The sequence below is a fragment of the Ictalurus furcatus genome, chromosome 14 (assembly GCF_023375685.1).
Source record: "Ictalurus furcatus strain D&B chromosome 14, Billie_1.0, whole genome shotgun sequence".
NCBI lineage: Eukaryota > Metazoa > Chordata > Actinopteri > Siluriformes > Ictaluridae > Ictalurus > Ictalurus furcatus.
Window position 1 is genome coordinate 24,460,838 of NC_071268.1, and position 19,417 is coordinate 24,480,254.

Consider the following 19,417-nt stretch of genomic DNA (forward strand, 5'->3'; position numbering starts at 1 on the left):
GATGCCAGCTGTAAACGTTAATAATCTCTGCGATACACTACCACGACTTTGATTATCATCGACAATATAATGACCCACAGCCATTTCTGCAGATTTCCCATATTGTATTCCCATTTTGTAATCATCCGAAATTACTGTGTATACATACTGTATACACAGAAAATATCAACACCTTGCCTTGCACTACGTCATTTACCTCATGAAGCTAGTATTTGCTTGTGACACCAGCCTATGAACCAGAACTACTTCAAAAAAAATAAATCACAAAAAAACAAACAAAAAAAATCATGAATGAAACTATAAAACAAACAAACAAACAATATATATATGTATATGTGATTTGTCAGCTGAATTTATTATCTTCCTGCATCATTGTACATTCATCATTCATCTTCATTAACCTCCTTATGAGGGTCAGGATGGATCCCATCCTAGGAACACTGGGCACAAGGAGGGAATATACTCTAGACGGGACACCATGCGTACACATTTCTACACTCATTCACACCTAGGGGCAATTTAGTGCAGCCAATCAACCTACTGGCATGGGTTTTTTTTTTTTGGGAAGTGGGAGGAAACAGGGGAATGTTGAGTAAACCTGGGAAGAACATCTGAAATGCGGCACAGAGCTCAGGACCAAAACTGGGCCCCTGGAGCAGTGAGGTGTCAATGCTAACCCTGCATCATTCTTTCATGACAAAAATCAGCATTTGAACATTGCATCTGCAGAAAGGATTATTTACTGTACATTTACAAATAAGTAGCCTTTGAAAAACAAATATCCAGATTTATAATGGCATTTAAGTGTGGTGAAAGGAACATACACTGCAGACTGAAGCACATACATGGACTCCAGTGTTGACAAATTCTGTCTCTGGATGCTCTCATACACAGATAATATACAGAAGCAAAGCTTAATATTTTCCCTGTAATAAACAAGCATTAAGAAAAAAAAAATGTTATGAAGTAATTAAAACAGAGGCCTATCTAAAAACAAAATAAATAGACAAACTAAATGTATACAAGCTTAGCATATGGTCATATTGCTTATATGAATGTATAACAGGAGATATAATAAAGATAACGCAGGGTTGTGCACTTTGTCAAAAGCATTTCTGAAATTCACCCACGTTCTCCATTTATTGTTATTATAAGTCATTAATGTTACAGAAGCCAGATTGCCTTGCTGATTGATTGATTCATATTAAAAAAAAAAAAAAAAAAAAGAGCACAATCATTTGGACGCAGAGGCGATTTTCTCCTTCTGTTTTCTCATGATCTCCTGCAGCTCCGAGTCTCCTCGGCTCGTCTGACGGACAGATAGAAGAGAAATATTGACTTATGTGCCACTGATAGAATCTGTTTTATTATCCTACAGTGCTAATCTGTTAGTATTTTGGTATTTTGGCTAACACTGAGAGCTGAGCAAGAGAATTTATGAAAAACTGGAGAATTTAAGGACAGTTTAGTCAGTTAATGAATGAATGAATGAAACAGTAATTGTTTATACAATGGCTGTCCAGTATGGTGCAATAAATAGCAACATTAAGACAGCAAACTACTGCTAGAGTTTATACGGTAAACTGAGATTGCACACATACACATTGTAAGTTATCAGGTGGTAGATTTGGATTATAAGTGGCTGGTTGTTTGCCACTAGGCAAAGTGTGAATGATTACTGACCTCTAGCTGGGATTTTTGCACAGTGATCTGGCTGAAGACACGTGAGCCTTCATGTCCACATACTGCCTTCAGTTCTTCCTTATTCAGGGAAAACAACTGAGCACCACTCAGAATTCCCAAACAGTCCACCGTCCTGGGAAACATGGAAAGCGTTACACGAACACATACACATAGATTCATGCAAACAGTCATTACGTCAAAGAACAACTCCTCGTATATTACTCACAAACAGTAAAATAAACCAAGATGCAGAAGCAAACAGACTCACGGCTTGGAGAAGTACTTGGATTGGAGCCAGGCGGTGACTTCTGCAGGGGATGAATCGAATGTGAGGGGAATGGCAGGAGCAGAGTTGCGCTCCACTCTGAAGTTGCGTGCTTGCGGTTGGGTCTTACTGGAGGTGATCTTTTTCAGCAGCTCATCAGTCACTTCATCCATCTGTTGATAGGGGTCTAAGAGAGAAGGAGTGCAAGACATGTAAAAACCCTCCTGTAGTAGCATGATTCCACAGATATAATACCAAATTTACATTGCACACATTTAAAGATTACAGAATGAAAATGGAAACGGTTTGATCCCATGTTAATGTTCATTACGTTCCCCACACTACTTAGTGATTTACAATTGCAAAATTCTAGTAAATAACTGTCTGGAACTGGCTGTATAAACATTGAAAGAAGGAGTCACGTGATTAATGTTCCTTAGGTCAACTCACAATCTTTATCCCATGGTGTTCTTGGTTTTTCAAAACTGTTTCCTCTCCCCAGAGGACTCGATGGAGATCTACCTACAAATGACTACATAGACAACCAGAGGATGTGAGATGTTTATAGGATTCCCAGCTCAGTGAATTGACATAAGAGTTGAGAATGGGTTACCTGGCTGTACATTGGGTCCACACTGTGAAGATCCTCTAGTGTGTTGGACGGCACTAACCCCACTTGTCCACTCCTGTTCTTCAGCTTCCACCACTGATTATTACTCTCAATGACCTTCATAAAGAATGCGATCAGTAAAACTCATTTCCAGCACAGCTCACAACAAACTCTGGCTTGATCATTTTTGCATCCTCACCTCTAAAATCTCATCCTGAAGAACAGAGAGCTCATTGACATTGTGAGCCACAAAGCTGTAGAGGACCTTGACATATTTCCGGGCAGAGGAAGCTGCTTTGAAGGACCTACAGAGCATGGATGGTTTAAATACAACTTTTAAGTTGAGGAAACTTGAGAACACATAGGACACCCTACATTTCCATCCCATGAGTTCAAGAGAACAAAACTGTCACTTCCAGAGAAACTGGCGGAAAGGATCAATCCTGATGGAAGTTGTTGTGACCGGGAAGCCACTGTGGCTCATTTTTCCAATATCATATATTTAATATCAAAATAATATCATTTTATCTTGCAATCTGAGACAGATGCCTGATATTTGGGACGTATTTATACCAAATCATTTTGATGACAGACTTTCAAGCATTTCAGAGTGACAAAAACTATTTTTGAGATGCTGTGCAGCGAGATTGGTCCGCTGGTTAGTCCGGTTATACCGACACACCGTTCCCCAGTTCTGACAGAAAAACGCATTGCCATTGCGCTGTAGAAGTTGGCCACATGCGCTGAATATCCAATCATAGCAGCCAATTATCCAAGCACATGATTTGTTGTGGCAAATCCTGCGCGTCGAGGAATTTATTCCGTAAAAGTGTTTACATCGTAATTTATGCGCATGTCTTTTTTATAATGCTTCAAGTGGTTTCCCCAAATTCAACTGAAAATGCAACTTATAATGACTTCTCCAGTCTCAAAATTATTCAACCCCCTGAATAGAATCCCTCACAACAGCACAAATATGCAAAACAGGTGTTGTCTCAAGCACACCTGATATAACTAATCAAGGGCTTCATTGGATGCACCAGGTGTGCTTGAGCTGGAACACATGAAATACCTGAACTGGCTAGGGGTAGAAAACATTTGAAATACCTGGATGGGGCAGAAAAAGGAAGCTATCAACGGCTGTAAGCACATTTTTGAGAAGGCAGGTTGTGAAAAACCCTCGAGTGACTGGAAAAAAACACCTGCAGCAAGACTTGGTGGCACAGGCACTGAGGTTTCAGTGAGCACAGTAAGGCATGTACTAAACGTAGAAGGTTTCCAAGACATACACGACTACTGACCCAAAAGCACAAGAAAAGTCGCTCAAAATCATATAAATAAGCCACAGAAGTTTTGGGATTCTGTTCTGTGCAGCAATGAACTAAAACTGGAACTTTTCAGCATGATGGATCAGTGGTATGTCTGGAGGAAGAAGAATGAAGAAAGAACACTCTGTCCACAGTCAAGCATGGTGGTGGCTCAGTCATGCTCTGGGGCTGCTTTGCATCCTCTGGCACTGGAAATCTACAGCGTGTGGAAGATAAGATGGATTCATTGAAGTATCAGGAAATCCTAGGAGAAAACCTCATGCCATCTGTGAGGAAGCTGAAGCTTGGCATCATTGGATCTTCCAACAGGACGATGATCCCAATCATACCTCAAATTCCACCAAGTCTTGGTTGCAGAAGAAGTTCTGGAAGATTCTACAGGGCCATCACAGTCACCTGACTTGAACCCCATAGAAAATCTATGCAGAAGCTATGCATCTCATTTGCAGCAGGTCATAACAGCAAAAGAGTGCTCTACTAAGTACTAAAGATGCTTGCCATGAAGGGGTTGAATAATTTTGAGACTGGAGAAATCATTCTAAGTTGAATTTTCAGTTGAATTTGGGGAAACCACTTGAAGCATTCGTTGTGTTGAACTATTTCAATTGCTTTTGTTTGATTTGTTCGTTGCAAACAGCTGGAAGTCTGTAAATTTTGACAATAAACCTGATTTGCAATGAGGGTTGAATCATTTTGATTGCAACTGTACATGTCTAAAATATGTTTCAAGATAATGTTTTAAAAGGCATAGCTCACCCATTTGATGACAGTGAGGACTGTGAGCCAAAAAACTGAAACAAAGGAAGAAAACAAAATTATGAAACTGGCTATGAGACATTTTATATCATAGGATTTTTCAAGAGACAGGTAGGAAGTAGTACTGTAGCTATCAACAAAGTGACCTCTAATGTCTTACATTTCAGACTGATCTCAATATTATAAAATGGATTAAACTATGAAGTGACTCTTTTCTTTGTAATCCATCTCTCTATTTCTCACTTCTTCTGAAGACATGGAGGACGCATCGGAGCATTCGGTTTCCCACGGTGACATGCGAAACAGTTCCACTGGAGGTTCCCAGCCATTGCGGAAATGTGGGATGTAGAGAGGAGCACACTGTTCCCTGGGCCAATCAGCTCTGTGATAGAGAGAGAAGATGGGAAGAGGAATGCTTCATAACTCATTGAGCAGGAAGATGTTACAGTATAAAAATTACAGAAAATAAATGCCAGTGAGTCTGAGAGAAGCTGTTTCATGTCAGGTTTTCCCAGTAGAACCAGTCAGGAATTTAAAAAGGCAAGTTATCTAAAATGTGTATTTAAAATACCTTCTCATGCAGGACTTACGGTATTTTGCTAAAACACTTTTGCCTTATAAACATGAACTTGTAAATTGAATTTCCCCTACTAGACATCTGGAGCTTTCCATGCATATCCAGTACTATGCAAAAAGTCTGATGTCTTTTGCATTACTGTGTCAAAGGAAAGGACTTTTTTTTTTTAATTTTTATTTTTTTTTAAGTTTTCCAAACATTTATTTTCCAAAAAATTAAAAACAAAAAAACACTTACTAAATAATGAATCAATTAATTTGTATGGAGACATGTTTGCATGCTGTCAAAGTAAGATATAAAGGCATGTTATAAAACATTGACCATTAAAAGTAACATATAAGCATATATTAAGTAATAGTCCACTTTTTTAGATGATATAATATTGGAGGCTTTCTGGTAATACCTGCAGAAACAGAAGCAAGTACATAACAGGTTCTGCAAGATTACTAAATATTAATTTGGGTTAGTTTATTACTATTCACTGAGCATTATATAATCATTTTTCTATATGAATATCATTGATTTCATTGTTATAAATGCATGTTTAAAGATTTTTGCTTTACACAGTTTCTTTACATGTGCCAAAGACTTTTGCACAGAACTGTATATATATATATATACACACACATACATAAACATATACATATATATACACACTACTCAAAAGTTTAGACGCACTCATTCTTTATTTTCTCTTTTTTTCCCCCACAGTTTAGAATGATAATAAAGTCATCAAAACTCTGGAGTTACATAAATGGAACTATGGGAATTATGTTTTGGTAAAAAATACAAAATAAATAAAAATAATTTAATATTTTAGCATCTTCAAAGTAGACACGCTTTTTGTCTAGAATTTCAGAAATGTATTCTTGGCGTTTTCTCGACCGATTTCTTGAGGAATTTCCCTGAGATGCTTTTTAAACAGTATTAAAGGAGTTCACACCGACGCTGGACTCTTATCGGCTGCTTTTCGGAATATTTCGCTCCGAGTCGTCCGTTTAAGTAAATATTTTTTTGTAAATAAAATGTTAGTTTTCTAATGAAAGGAACGGATATGTCGGCACGATTATATTTTTGTCTACAACACTGATTTCACACATTTAATCACACACCTTCAGATCAAAAGCTTTTTAACATCATGAGAAACATTTCAGTCGAGTGTCCACAAACTTTCAACGGGTAGTATATATTATATAATATACCGGTAGTAAAATAATATTATATATATATATATATATATATATATATATATATATATATATATATATATATATATATATATATATATATATATAAAGGCTCACAAAACACAGACTACGATGTTCACTGCATAAAGTTAAAAATGGCCAGTTCTAACACCACCATAAGGCTGCATTATAATTGTGAAAGCCCTGGTAATGAGGAGAGTGATAGGCATTAGTGCAACATATTCATTTTTAAATATAATGCCCACACTCTGAAAGCTTAAATGAAATAAGTGTGACTTTAGCTTATGGATGCTGTGTTTATTTTTGATGAAAAAATAAACTTTGCATGGATAAAAAAAATAATTTGATAAGGTCTAGAGGGCCATTGTCACTGATAGTCACTGACCTCCCTGCTGATATGTACCTGATGCAGCTCATTACCAGCTTTAGTAGATTCACAAGACCAGAGAAATCATCAAACTCTAACAAACCCCAAGAAGACCAACACATCCATTCTAGGTGAATATAGCAAGCAGTGCCAATATTACCTGGGTCTTGTCCAGCCTTCCCCCAGCCGTTCAAAAAGCGTCATCTCTTTAGGAGTCAGGTGTCCTCTCAGAAAATCCACCGCTTCACGAGACAGGTGAGGAGAGATAACTGAACGAGGCAGTTCAGGAGTCCCACAATTCTGCAAGACCTGCAACAACACAGTTATGAGCTGTTGCCAGTGATGTATCTGTGAATGTGTGCTTGTTTGCAGTCCTTACCATCTCAAGGGGTCCAAAAAGGAAGTGAATGAGTTCTGCAGCATTAGGATTCTGAATGTGCTTCTTCAGTTTGGCCTGTAGATGGAGCACAAAGTGAACAAGCACATATGACTATTGCTGTAACTTTTTACTGAGTCCATAATTAAGGTCAGTTTTATTGACAAAATATAGACTACATGACTGATATCATATTGTCCAATCATGCCCAGTACATTGGACATAGTAATAAATTAGGACCATAATATATATATGTTTAAAATTACACTGAAGACTTATTTTAAGCATCATCATTAATGAAATCGGAGGTTTACTGTGTTGTTTTGATGTGGAGTCAGTACAGGAATAAAATGCCTCTGAAACATTTGATTAGATTAGACTTGAAAGGGTTTAAAGACGTTGGCCATTGTGGTAAAATTATATATATATATTTTTTAATATCACTTGCAGCGAGTCCAGACACTGACTTGGACTTGGAAAGGGATTGTGTATGTGTTTGTGTCTCAGGGTGTGAGAGATAAAAGCAGGGTGTACAATAAAACTCACTAGCAGGTTGAAGGAGAGCTTCATTTTCTGGAGACTGTCAATGAACTCTGCCTCAGATGGAGGTTTAGCTCTTAGTGTTAACATCCCCTCTGGGCATAAACCATAAAGCAGCAGATTAATGATTACCACTGTTACCCAATAATATTAAACTATACTCACAATATAACACAAATAAATAAATAAAAGAACAAGGAGTAACAAGGATAACTGAATGCAGGTGCAGGCACCTGTAAATACCTGCTGGTCCTCTTTTCTTATTTTTTCTGTTCTTGTTACGCTGGTTGAGCTGGGCAAAGGCTTCTGCGGCTTTTTGCAGCCGAGCCACAAAGATCTCAATGTCATCCAGAGCACAGTTCAGGATTTGCTAGACAACAAACACACACCCATATAGTTAGAGATAACTGCAATTACATCATTAAACCTGGTCTGTGGTTAACATTTACCTGATGCGCTCAATGCTTGAGTGGTTTTTAGCCCTTTGCACGTGTGTGTGCGTGTGTGTGTCTGTTCCTTTTGATGTTACTCAATGATAGGAGCACTCACCACTTCCTTCTCAATGCGCTGGACTAATTTCTCATGGGATTCTGTGTCCTGCGGTAGTGAACTTCGCCTTTCAACATCTGACACACACAGATGGACATGTGTGCATTAAAGAAATTGTGTAACGGATATGAGGTAGCACTGCATGTGTCCCGTATGTGCGTACGGCTCACTTTGCATGTCCATAGCTGCCACACGGCCTTTGATCCCAGGGGAGAAATCTCTCGACTCTGAGGGTGGGATGATCGTCTCCCGATGCCGCTTCATTTTTTCCTGGTTCGCCCTACAACAGGAGAGTGCGTTTAGTATCAGCAGGATAATAAAGGTATACACAATTACAACACCGGAGCCGATTGATCTGTGGTGATATAGTACCAAAGGTTTCCGTTTTTGGTAACTGTTCAAGACAGGCACCAAGAGGAACTAATGATACTTGGGAGTGGAGCTAACAGCACTGTTTATTAATTACACTTATCTTGTCACAGCATTGATTGGCTTCCTGCTTGTGCTTTCTGTTTACTTTCTAAACTGTTGTCTAAATGTTAAAAAAGGTGTTTCTTTCATGTTGGATTTAACAATAGCGTTCATGCATGATGAAATAATGATGCAGTCACTTTTGCTGTTTTAGTCTTCTTTTAATTGGTGTAAATGGAACCAGAACTAGATCCAAGTACCTTTAGTTCCTGTTTTGTTCCTACTCAACTTACTTACTGTATGAACCCATACACCAGTGTGTGTGTGTGTGTGTGTGTGTGTATGGCAGTATGGACTTACTTTAGTGTCTGAGGTCTCATCTTCTTGCCGTTTTTATTGTCTCCCAAAGCACTATCGATATCAGCGTGCACTATTTCCGCCTGAAGTGATTAATAAGATTTCTAATTGCACACTGTGTGTTATAGATATATACACTTTAAACAGAATACCGCTCTCTGATGCCGATATGATACGATACTGCCTAAAAATGTCTATTAGTACAGAGAGTTACAAATAAGAGTCCATCAAATCAGGTCTCTTTAAAAAAAAAAAAAAAAAAAAAAAAAGGAAAAAAGAAAAAAAAACATTTACACAAACACACACATTAAGCACTGCTGAGTTCATTGTTTTTAACTCACACTTCATACTGAAACAATTTACAGGAGCAGTTCATGTATGGGCAAAGGTACACTTTATGGAAGACAATTTAGCGCCTTCATTCTACATGCAAGCCTGTGAGCGTTTGTGTGCCTCACCTCCACCTCATCGCAATAGAAGAAGTGAATGTCTGGTCGGTGCTGCTCGTTGTCCTGACAGACCAACAGAAGGACAGATGGGTACCGTGTCTTATTTAGCACTGTCTGACTGTGTTGGACTGTAGAGAGAGGGAAGTTCTCCAGCTCCTCCTGTTGAATGGAGACAGAGGAATAATGGGAAATGTGACAGAAAATAGAACGGTAGAGAGAAAAAGAAAGAGCATTGCTGGAAATATAATTAAAGTGCAAGGGCCAAAGAACTAATGAAATGAATAACCTATATATATAGAATATAGTATATCTGACTGCATGTAATATGTCCAAAAGTTTGTGGACACCTGACCATCACACCCATATGTATTCCCTTCCCCAAACCATTGCCACAAAGTTGGAATCACACGATTATATAGGATGTCTTTGTATGTAGCATTACAGCGTCCTTTCATTGAAGCTAAGGGGTTGAGCCAAAACATGTTCCAGCATGACAATTCCCCTGTGCACAGATAGTTTGCCAGGTCTTCTCGCCTGACATCACTAATGATATAACAGCAAAGAGGGATAAAATCTGGAATGGGATGTTCACCAAGCACATGTGGGTGTGATGGTCTGTTGTCCACATACTTTTGGCCATATAATGTGTATATATGTATACACATGTACAGTCTGCGAAAATTGTTGCTGAAATTGTTGGCTTTTTTGACATATTTGAACAAGTAATATACTTTGATCAACTTTGAAACAGTGCCTATTAATGAAGTTGATATATTTGAACAAAACCACAAGGAAAATTTGATTTTTCAATCATTTACTCAGCAGAAACGTCAATAGATTTTATATTCTTCTGTGGAAAAAGTAAGTACAGCCTCAGAAGCTAGTATTGCCCCCTTTAGCAAAAAAAAAATAACTTCTTTTAGACATTTTGCATAATTGTCCACCGGTCTCTAACATCGGCTTGCTGGAATTTTTGACCGCTCTTCCATGCAATATTCTTTCAGTTGCAAGATGTTTGAGGGTTTTCTTGCATATTCTGCCCGTTTCAAATCCCCCCACAACATTTCAATGGGATTCAAATCCGGGCTTTGACTCGGCCATTCCATAACCCTCCATTTCTTCTTTTTGAGCCATTCCTTGGTGGATCTGCTAGTGTGATTAGGGTCATTACCCTTTAGAAAGGTCCATTTTCGGTTCAACTTCAACTCTCAGACAGATGGCCTCACATTATCTTTAAGCACTCTTTGATATCCCCGCCTTGTGCCCGATGCTTCCTGGGATAGGCTCCAGGTTCCCTCGCGACCCTGAAAAGGAGTAAGTGGTTGAAGATGGATGGATGGATGGATGGACTCTTTGATATGATGGAGAATTCATAGTTGAATCAGTGAATGCAAGCTGTCCAGTCCCTGAGGCAGCGAAGCAACCCCAAACCATAACATTTCCACCACCGTGCTTCACAGTTGGTATGACGTGCTTCTCCTGAAACGCTGTCTTTGGTCTCCGCCAAACACGTCCGCTGTTACTGTGGCCAAAACAACTCCGCATGTGTATCCAGAGCACATTATTCCAAAAGGCCTGGTCTTTGCCTATATTCTCATTGGCAAACTGTAGTCTTGCAAAGGCTTTTTCCTGGCAAGCCTCCCATGCAGGTCAAATTTGTGCCATCTCTTTCTGATTGTAGAAGCATGCACTTTGACACCAACAACTGCAAGACTTACTTGCAGATCCTGTGATGAAATTTCGGTGTTCTTGGAGACTTCTTTTTGCATCAGACGATCTGCTCTTGGGCTGAATTTGCTGGGACGGCCAGTCCTGGATGGCTAGTCGTTTGAAATCTGTGCCACTTGTAGATGATTTTCCTTACCGTGGAATGATGTATTTCAAATAATTCGGAGATCTTTTTAAACCCCTTGCCAGACAACCTTATTTTTCTGAAGATCTTACAGAACTCTTTAGATCTTGGCATGATAACACCACACACCTCAATAACAAATGGAACACTAGACACTAATCACTGGCACCCAATCTTCAACAACCGATTCTAATGTTATGGATTTGAAAGTGTGATGAATGTACTGTAAGGGTGTACTAACTTTCTCCATGCGACTGATCTGTTTTTCTTTATTAATTTAAATGGTGAAAATGACTACAAAATGTTCATTTGATGTGTCATTTGATAGAGTGTATCACCTTCATTAAAAGGCACTGTTTTCAAAGAGAATCAAATGTAATGTGTATTTATTTTTTCACATGACTGTATATATTTAAATGTTTTCAATAGTTTTCATACAAGTTTCATTCAAGTTAAAGCCACAGATTTTTTTTTAAAAACGGAAAATTAAATGAATGTAATCATCACTACCATTAAAACTACAGTGTTATAGCGTAAAAAGTATAGGAAAGATAGATTTTGTACTGTCCTGCTGAATAAGCATTAGGTCTCCTACAAGCTCCTATATCACTTTATTATACTGTGACAAAAAACAGCACAAAGTAAACTATATTAAATAAATGTAAACTGTTATCTAAGTAGTTACTGACAGTGTTAAGAGCTATGAAGGTCTATGAGGGGTAAAGGGCAGTGCAGTCTCAGATCTGAAATAGCACAGGGTCAAAGTGCAAGGCCACAATAAACACCTCATTTCTCTATTCACTCTTAAAAGCTTTAACGCATAGATAATGAAAGAAATATGTTTTTAATGTAAACGATAAAGTTATAATTCAAAGTTTTAATTCAAGTTATAAAGTTCTAAAGAAAAACAAACAAACAAACAAAAGAAAACCTTAATATGCCCACCTGTGTGTCGCAGTCTAGGAGCTTGAGGGCTTTGTCGCTGACCTGCAGCAGCATCTCTTGGGTCCAGATTTTACCTTTAGACTCCAGAAGGATGAGTTTCCTTACAGCATCATCTACTGTGGTTATTGACTCAGTCTTGTCCATTACAAATGTGGACAGATGCTAAAAAGCATACAATGTACAATCTTATTACACACTTAAAAGAATTCCCCCTCATCCTTCAATGCAAGCACGGCTTCTACGTATTAGTTCTAAATTTATATAAGCTACAAATATACATGTGACATGTTAAACCTCATCCTGTTCTCAAGCTGGCATTGACCTTATAAATAAAGCGAAATAAACAATACAAATTCCACATGTTGGTGTTGACTGGATACTGAAATACAGTGGGAGAAAATAACTACAGTGGGAAAAACAGCAGGACAATAACCATGTAAATAAAGCCTCAAGCTTTCCTAATTGTACCTACTTATTCTGTTCACTATTGTGTTTTATATTTTAACCTCCTCACTGTCATAAAGAAGTTTGTTTGGAATATATGTTTATCACTGGTGTCATGGCAATAGCCACACCTTCTCATTGTTTTTAATCATTTGTGCGCTCTTTCTGCTTCTTCGATCAGCCAAGCAAACATTACAATACAATACTTCATACTCTTTTATACTCTGCACATACTGCTTTGTTAAGAGAGAGTGAGAGAGACCGATTAAAAGAGAGAGAGAGAGAGAGAGAGAGAGAGAGAGAAAGAGATTGAGAGAGAGGCAGAGAGACAGAGAGATTAAAAGAGAGACAGAGTGAGCGAGAGATTGAGAGAGTGAGAGAGATTGAGAGAGAGAAATTGAGAGAGTGACAGAGAGAGATTAAAAGAGAGAGAGACAGAGTGAGCGAGAGATTGAGAGAGATTGAGAGAGAGAGTCAGAGAGAGAGATTGAGAGAGATTGAGAGAGAGGGAAATTAAAAGAGAGAGAGAGAGAGACAGAGTGAGAGAGTATGAGAGATTGAGAGACAGAGAGAGAGAGAGAGGGAGAGAGATTGAGAGAGAGAGTCAGAGAGAGAGATTGATCGAGAGACAGAGAGAGGGAGATTAAAAGAGAGAGAGAGACAGAGAGAGAGAGGGAGGGAGAGAGAGCAGGAACACATTCATATTTGACCAGTATTTAAGATTAACTCTAATGGAACAATGTTTATTTAAAATATCCTCCATTATCAATAAAATAAAACCTGCTCATTGTGAATGCATCCACTAATCGTAGGGTTCGCGGTTCGATTCCCGGCCCTCGTGACTCCACATACCGAAGTGTCCTTGGGCAAGACACTGAACCCCAAGTTGCTCCTCAAGCTAGCTCTGCTACCATTGGTGTGTGTATACGTGTGTGTGTGTGTGTGTGTGTGTGTGTGTGTGTGAATGGGTGAATGTGACACAGTGTAAAGTGCTTTTAAGAACTGCTAAGGTTAAAAACGCACTATATAAGTTTAGACCATTTACCATTAAACATCTCATTTAACCAAACACACTATCTGCATGTTAATCAAATCCTGCGCTTAAGCTGGAGACAGGCTTTGAAAGACGACCAAAACTCATTTTAAACCTAATGGTGCGAAACATGCAAATGACAATACGCTAAAAAGTGCACGTGACTAACGTTGAAAACTGAAGTACTGAAGTACACTGAAAGCAGTACTTCATCTAAAATTTTAATGTTGCTTCAAGCCATTAAAAGTTAGTATAGTCTGTTATAACAGTACACGATGTCATCACTTTTAAAATTCTGCTCCCTAATGCCTATCTAAAACCACATCCCCAAGCAGTGTCTAATGATCATTAGTCCAGAGGGCAAGAATAAACAGAATCCATCAAACCATATGTAATGTGCCTAATAAGGTCAATGTTCTCCTGCGCAGTTCTCTCAAGCGGTCTTGAAACACAACTCAGTACCAACGATCTGATATTAAAATGAACGTGTGAGCGTGTAAACCTAAACGAACCGTTTGAGATTACCACTGTTTACGCATTCTTCTTCAACTAAGTGCACATGTACAGCACTGTATACGTGTGTGGGTTGGAGAGAGAATGAATGAAGTTACCCAATCCAGTCATTAGAACAGTGTGTGAGTCATTAAACCCACACTGGGATCACATTTGGTCATTCTGCTAGCAAGACAGTTACCGTAAGTGTTTTACCGCAAAATGATATTCAAATATGAAAACTGCCGGGTGTTTAAACATGAACAATATTTACAGAGTTCCTGGAAAGACGGTGAGCATTATGCCTCTATTCTCCAGTTTAATAAGAAAACACAATAGTGGAAGAAGGAGGTAGAGTAGAAAGGGAACTGAATTAAATGTATAGAAAGGAAACGGCTGTCCTACCTGCACGTGGTACTGAGACGTTTCCTGCATGATGAAGTTTGAGTTGGAGTATTTCTTGCGTTGCTCTGGTGTGGAAAATAAAATAAATGGATATGTTAATCATTTGCGACCCACTAACCACACACAGGACTGTAAACCGACACAGTTGTAATATACTACTATAGTTTAAACAACTGAATTAACACAAGGTACTATATGCCAAGGCAACCAACATATATATATATATATATATTTAAAAGTGTTCAAGTACATTATTGAAGCATTTTTGTGTAACAAGTATATAGATGTGTGATGTAGGTTCTTTCACTAGGCATTAAAACAGATGAATGTAAAAGTGATTCGACTAGAGTAGTGTGGATATAGACCCAAAGACAGTAGACTAACCTTGATGCCACATTTTGGTGTAATTTTGTGAGGACAGACTAGTCACAAAACAGTAATAAGGAAGCAAGCTGGAAATAACACATAAATACACACAAACAGATAAAAGAAAAAAAACACCCCACTCACACAGCTGTTCTCAATACATAAAAACACCGCTTGTGCTTGTCTACTAGTGAATTCACACTCCATTCCATAAACTCACAACACTGCGTTTATCCAAAATACTACACTAATACTTATACACATTACCTATTATACTGACTGTTCATTCAGTTTCTAGATTTTGCTCAAGAAATAAACAATAATAATTAAAAAAAAAAAAAAAAAACTCCTACCCATCTAACAGAAAGCAAATTCGATTCTCCAGGGGAAAAAAAATGATATATAAAAAAATTCCACTCAGCAGCCTAGGCCTGAACAGTGTGTCTGGACAGTTCTTCCATTTTGACAAGTACTGACAGGACAACAGTACACTACAAATTTCATCCGGATCAAAGAGCATATTATATGATCTGCTCAGATTAAGTATTGGCTTCCTTCTCTTCTACAGTCATCTAGTGTTATCTATGTTTGCTTTACTGCAGTTGCCATAAATCCTTTTTAACATAGATGGTCCAAGAATAATAAAGATAGATAGATAGATAGATAAAGTAATTAATTAATTAATTAATTAATTAAAACCCAGTACCTACACACCCATACACCACCCGTCCATGCCTCGCCCTAAAATGTACATACTGGTATTTCAGAGAAATGAAATATTCTCAGAAAGGACGTTTCTTATAGGAAAAAATGTTTGAATTAAATTACTCATGAATTTACTCAGAAATACATACGATACATGAAGTATACCGCTGAGGAACCTGTATTTTGCGTACTCCTTTTGTAAGGGTTTTGATTGCTGTTTGAGGTATACTTAGATACAGTTTCAACACTCACACCCTCACGTCCCGGGCTTTGGGAACGTACATCAAACCCAGTGTGATATAACAATAAATGAACGTTTTCCTTCACATGACCTCCCACCACTGACAGTGAGGTTATGTTTAAACGTTATGTTCAGAAGACCGATACGGGGCTGTAGAGTGTATTTATGACAGCCTGAAATGAGGGCTTTCACAGGACAGTGCTTTTGATCTTGCAGGTTTATGAATTGTCAACGTGTGGAGGTCTGGATAAACCGGTCGGATGCTAGTGAGGCTGAATTCTGGAACGCAGCCAAAAATGATTACAATTTTTTTTGTTTTGGCCAAAACTTCGACGCCTCTTCTTTAAAAAACCATAAATATATTTTTGCAAAAATGCATGGAAATGTTTTTATTTACGTTTTTAGTCTTGCCTTGGCTGTCTTCCCTCAAAGATCACAGCAGGTATGGAACCAGTTTAACACACATTTTGGTAAAAACAGACAGTCTGCCTTTATGTGTCTAAATCCTTGCTAGCTTAGCTTAGCTTAGCTTAGTGTGCTTTCCTCACACTGGAATACTCTAGAGAATTTGCCATAAGACTAATCAGTTTGGTTTGTAACCCAGATACCAGCTAGCAAAATGTCTGTCATGCACTTAATCACTTACACATAAGATATATACTATATAGTGCTGTGCAAAAGTCTAAGGCACATGCAAGGAAATGCTGTGAAGCAAAAATGAAATGAATAATGAAATTAAAAGTTTCGACATGAAAATATACTTTATAAATATAATCTACGTAATAATATCCTGCTTATGAGCAATTCCAAGACAGCTTGGCTTGACAGAGGTGAAAGAAGAAATAAATCAGTTTATTTCAGAATATTTCTACTGGTTTATAGTAACAAAATTGAAATATTTTCAGTCATTATAAGGCATATACTGTAACAGTGCGCTACAGTCTAATCTCAGTATATCATGGTCAGCATTCATGAGCAAATTCATGCAAACATGCCCATTGCTTCTATCAGCTATTAATTCTGCTTAATTATGTAGCTGTCAGCTTATAGCATTCTCCCTAGTGAACTAGTTTCGCTGATTTAGTTACTACGGTGCACCGTATGGTTTGAACGAGCGCCATTAAGAAAAAAAAAAAACCCTTTGTGTCTGATACTAATAGGTCCAGGCTGCATTTATATCAAGTTATAGTAATATTAGGAAAAAAAGAAAACCCCTCTAGCACCAGCATTCATCCTGATACAGACAAGAATAAAGAGATGAGGTTTTCACGTCTATATACAAAGTCCTGTTTTTCTATTTATTATTAGTCTTTTATTACTATAACAGCATATTAACGTTTTGCAGAAAGATGATGATGGCTTAATAGTTAAAGAATGTGTAAGAAAGCTTTTTGATCATATACAGTATATGCTATCATTCTCTACACACTGACAGCTACACAATAACTACAATCCAATCCAAATAACTAGACTACCAATCCACATAATCTGACACATTACAGAATCTGATCGAGTGGTTTTCTCATGGGTCACTTTGACTTGAGGCGTTTCTGAGAAATGTATACTTTCGATATAGTTTTACACAACACAGGTTATGTCAGCGCCATCTTTCCTTTTATTAGAAAGAGTACAGAGAACAACTCCAGAACAGCTGAGAAGTGCGGTGACCTGCTTCTCTAAGGTTAAGGGAGCAAGGCTAATCATTACCAGTAAATTAGCACATGTTCCAATCTGCTAGCTTACAGGATATTGTGTCAGACAAACACTCCCTCCACATCTCCTCTTTCTCTCTGATCACAAAGGGTCTTCTCTCACTTCCTACTCTCGTCATCCATCCCTCACTTCAGTGGCCATATGCCGTCCCCCCCTTTAGGGAAACAGTAATACTGCATGGTCAGTGGGGCTGAATGTAGCTGCCTATAAGGAAGTAAAGCTGCACATATGACTTTTTCATGACTACCATTTACGCCAAATGCTTTACAGCTACTGTAGTAGAGCCACTTTAGTGGCACATGGCTGCACTAAAATCTGGCATACCCTGGCCATAGTGGAATTGTGCACAGAGCGTTTTGTGAAGATTTAGGGTCAAATATACTTCTCTTATTTATTTTAGGTACCAGTGACTCAATGCAGTGGTCTGTTCATAATTATATATGGTTAGAGTTTATTTCTACATTTATCAGCTCGCTGATATACAGTAACTTGCAACATTCTAGACATTATAGTGGTAAGATCACAGCTTTAGAGACTTACAGTGCCCTCCACTAATATTGGCACCCTTGGTAAATATGAGCAAAGAAGGCTGAGAAAAATTGTCTTTATTGTTTAAGCTTTTGATCTTTTGTTCAAAATAATTCACTAAAATACTCTGCAATCATGGATATCAAAACAATTGCAAACACAACACAGGTTTATAAAAAAAATTGTGGTTAAATATAGGTGTGCAACAATTATTGGCAGCCCTATGAATTCATATGAGAAAAAATATTTGAAGTATATTCCGTGTGATATTTTATATTTGTTTAGTACACCTGGGTGACTAGGAACAGGAAATTGTTCAACCATGACTTCCTGTGTTACTGGGGTATAAATATGAGGTAACACACAGGCAAAATTCCCTTAGTCATTCATAACAATGGGTAAGACCAAGGAATATAGCTGTGATGTGCGGCAAAAGGTTGTTGAGCTTCACAAAATGGGAAATGTCTATAAGAAAATAGCACAAGCATTGAAAATGTCCATTTCCACCATCAGGGCAATAATTAAGAAGTTCCAGTCAACTGGAAATGTTATGAATCAACCTGGAATTGGACGTGTGTCTATATCGTCTCAACACACTGTGAAGAGGATGGTTCGAGTGGCCAAAAAATCTCCAAGGATCACAGCTGGAGAATTGCAGAAGTTAGTTGCGTCTTGGGGTCAGAAAGTCTCCAAAACTGCAATCTGAAGTCACCTACATCACCACAAGTTGTTTGGAAGGGTTTCAAGAAAAAAGCCTCTACTCTCATCCAAAAACAAACTCGAGCGTCTTCAGTTTGCCAGACACTACTGGACCTTCAAATGGGATCGGGTTCTATGGTCAGATGAAACCAAAATAGAGCTTTTTGGCAATAAACACCAGAGGTGGTTTTGGAGCACACAGAGAGGTAGCCATATGGAAAAGTACCTCATGGCCACGGTTAAATATGGTGGTGGATCTTTAATGTTTTGGGGCTTTTTTCTGCCAGAGGACCTGGACATTTTGTTAGGATACATGGCATCATGGACTCTATCAAATATCAACAGATATTAAATGAAAACCTGACTGCCTCTGCCAGAAAGCTTCAAATGGGCCGTGGTTGGATCTTCCAGCAGGACAATGATCCAAAACATACATCAAAATCAACACAAAAATGGTTTACTGACCACAAAATCAAGGTCCTGCCATGACCATCCCAGTCCCCTGACCTGAAACCCAT

At 38.2% G+C, this 19,417-nt stretch overlaps 1 protein-coding gene across 4 annotated transcripts in view; it reads right to left on the minus strand.

Moving 5' to 3' along the window:
- Positions 1-334: 334 nt before the first annotated feature.
- eps8l2 (EPS8 like 2) overlaps positions 335-19,417 on the minus strand; it is a 39,455-nt gene continuing 20,372 nt past the window's right edge. For 2 of the 4 annotated variants that reach the window (XM_053641198.1, XM_053641197.1), the window contains 18 exons: positions 14,648-14,712; positions 12,274-12,435; positions 9,486-9,635; positions 9,031-9,110; positions 8,430-8,539; positions 8,260-8,336; positions 7,954-8,080; positions 7,717-7,805; positions 7,174-7,248; positions 6,955-7,103; positions 4,886-5,024; positions 4,643-4,677; positions 2,758-2,863; positions 2,562-2,675; positions 2,399-2,480; positions 1,952-2,135; positions 1,684-1,816; positions 335-1,309 (listed from right to left, as the gene is read on the minus strand). In XM_053641198.1, coding sequence (XP_053497173.1) covers positions 1,235-1,309; positions 1,684-1,816; positions 1,952-2,135; positions 2,399-2,480; positions 2,562-2,675; positions 2,758-2,863; positions 4,643-4,677; positions 4,886-5,024; positions 6,955-7,103; positions 7,174-7,248; positions 7,717-7,805; positions 7,954-8,080; positions 8,260-8,336; positions 8,430-8,539; positions 9,031-9,110; positions 9,486-9,635; positions 12,274-12,435; positions 14,648-14,712 — 1,952 coding nt within the window. In that variant the 3' untranslated portion in view covers positions 335-1,234. Of the gene's footprint in view, positions 1,310-1,683; positions 1,817-1,951; positions 2,136-2,398; positions 2,481-2,561; positions 2,676-2,757; positions 2,864-4,642; positions 4,678-4,885; positions 5,025-6,954; positions 7,104-7,173; positions 7,249-7,716; positions 7,806-7,953; positions 8,081-8,259; positions 8,337-8,429; positions 8,540-9,030; positions 9,111-9,485; positions 9,636-12,273; positions 12,436-14,647; positions 14,713-15,031; positions 16,542-19,417 lie in introns of those variants that run through there. The other 2 variants (XM_053641199.1, XM_053641200.1) reach the window with 2 other exon arrangements.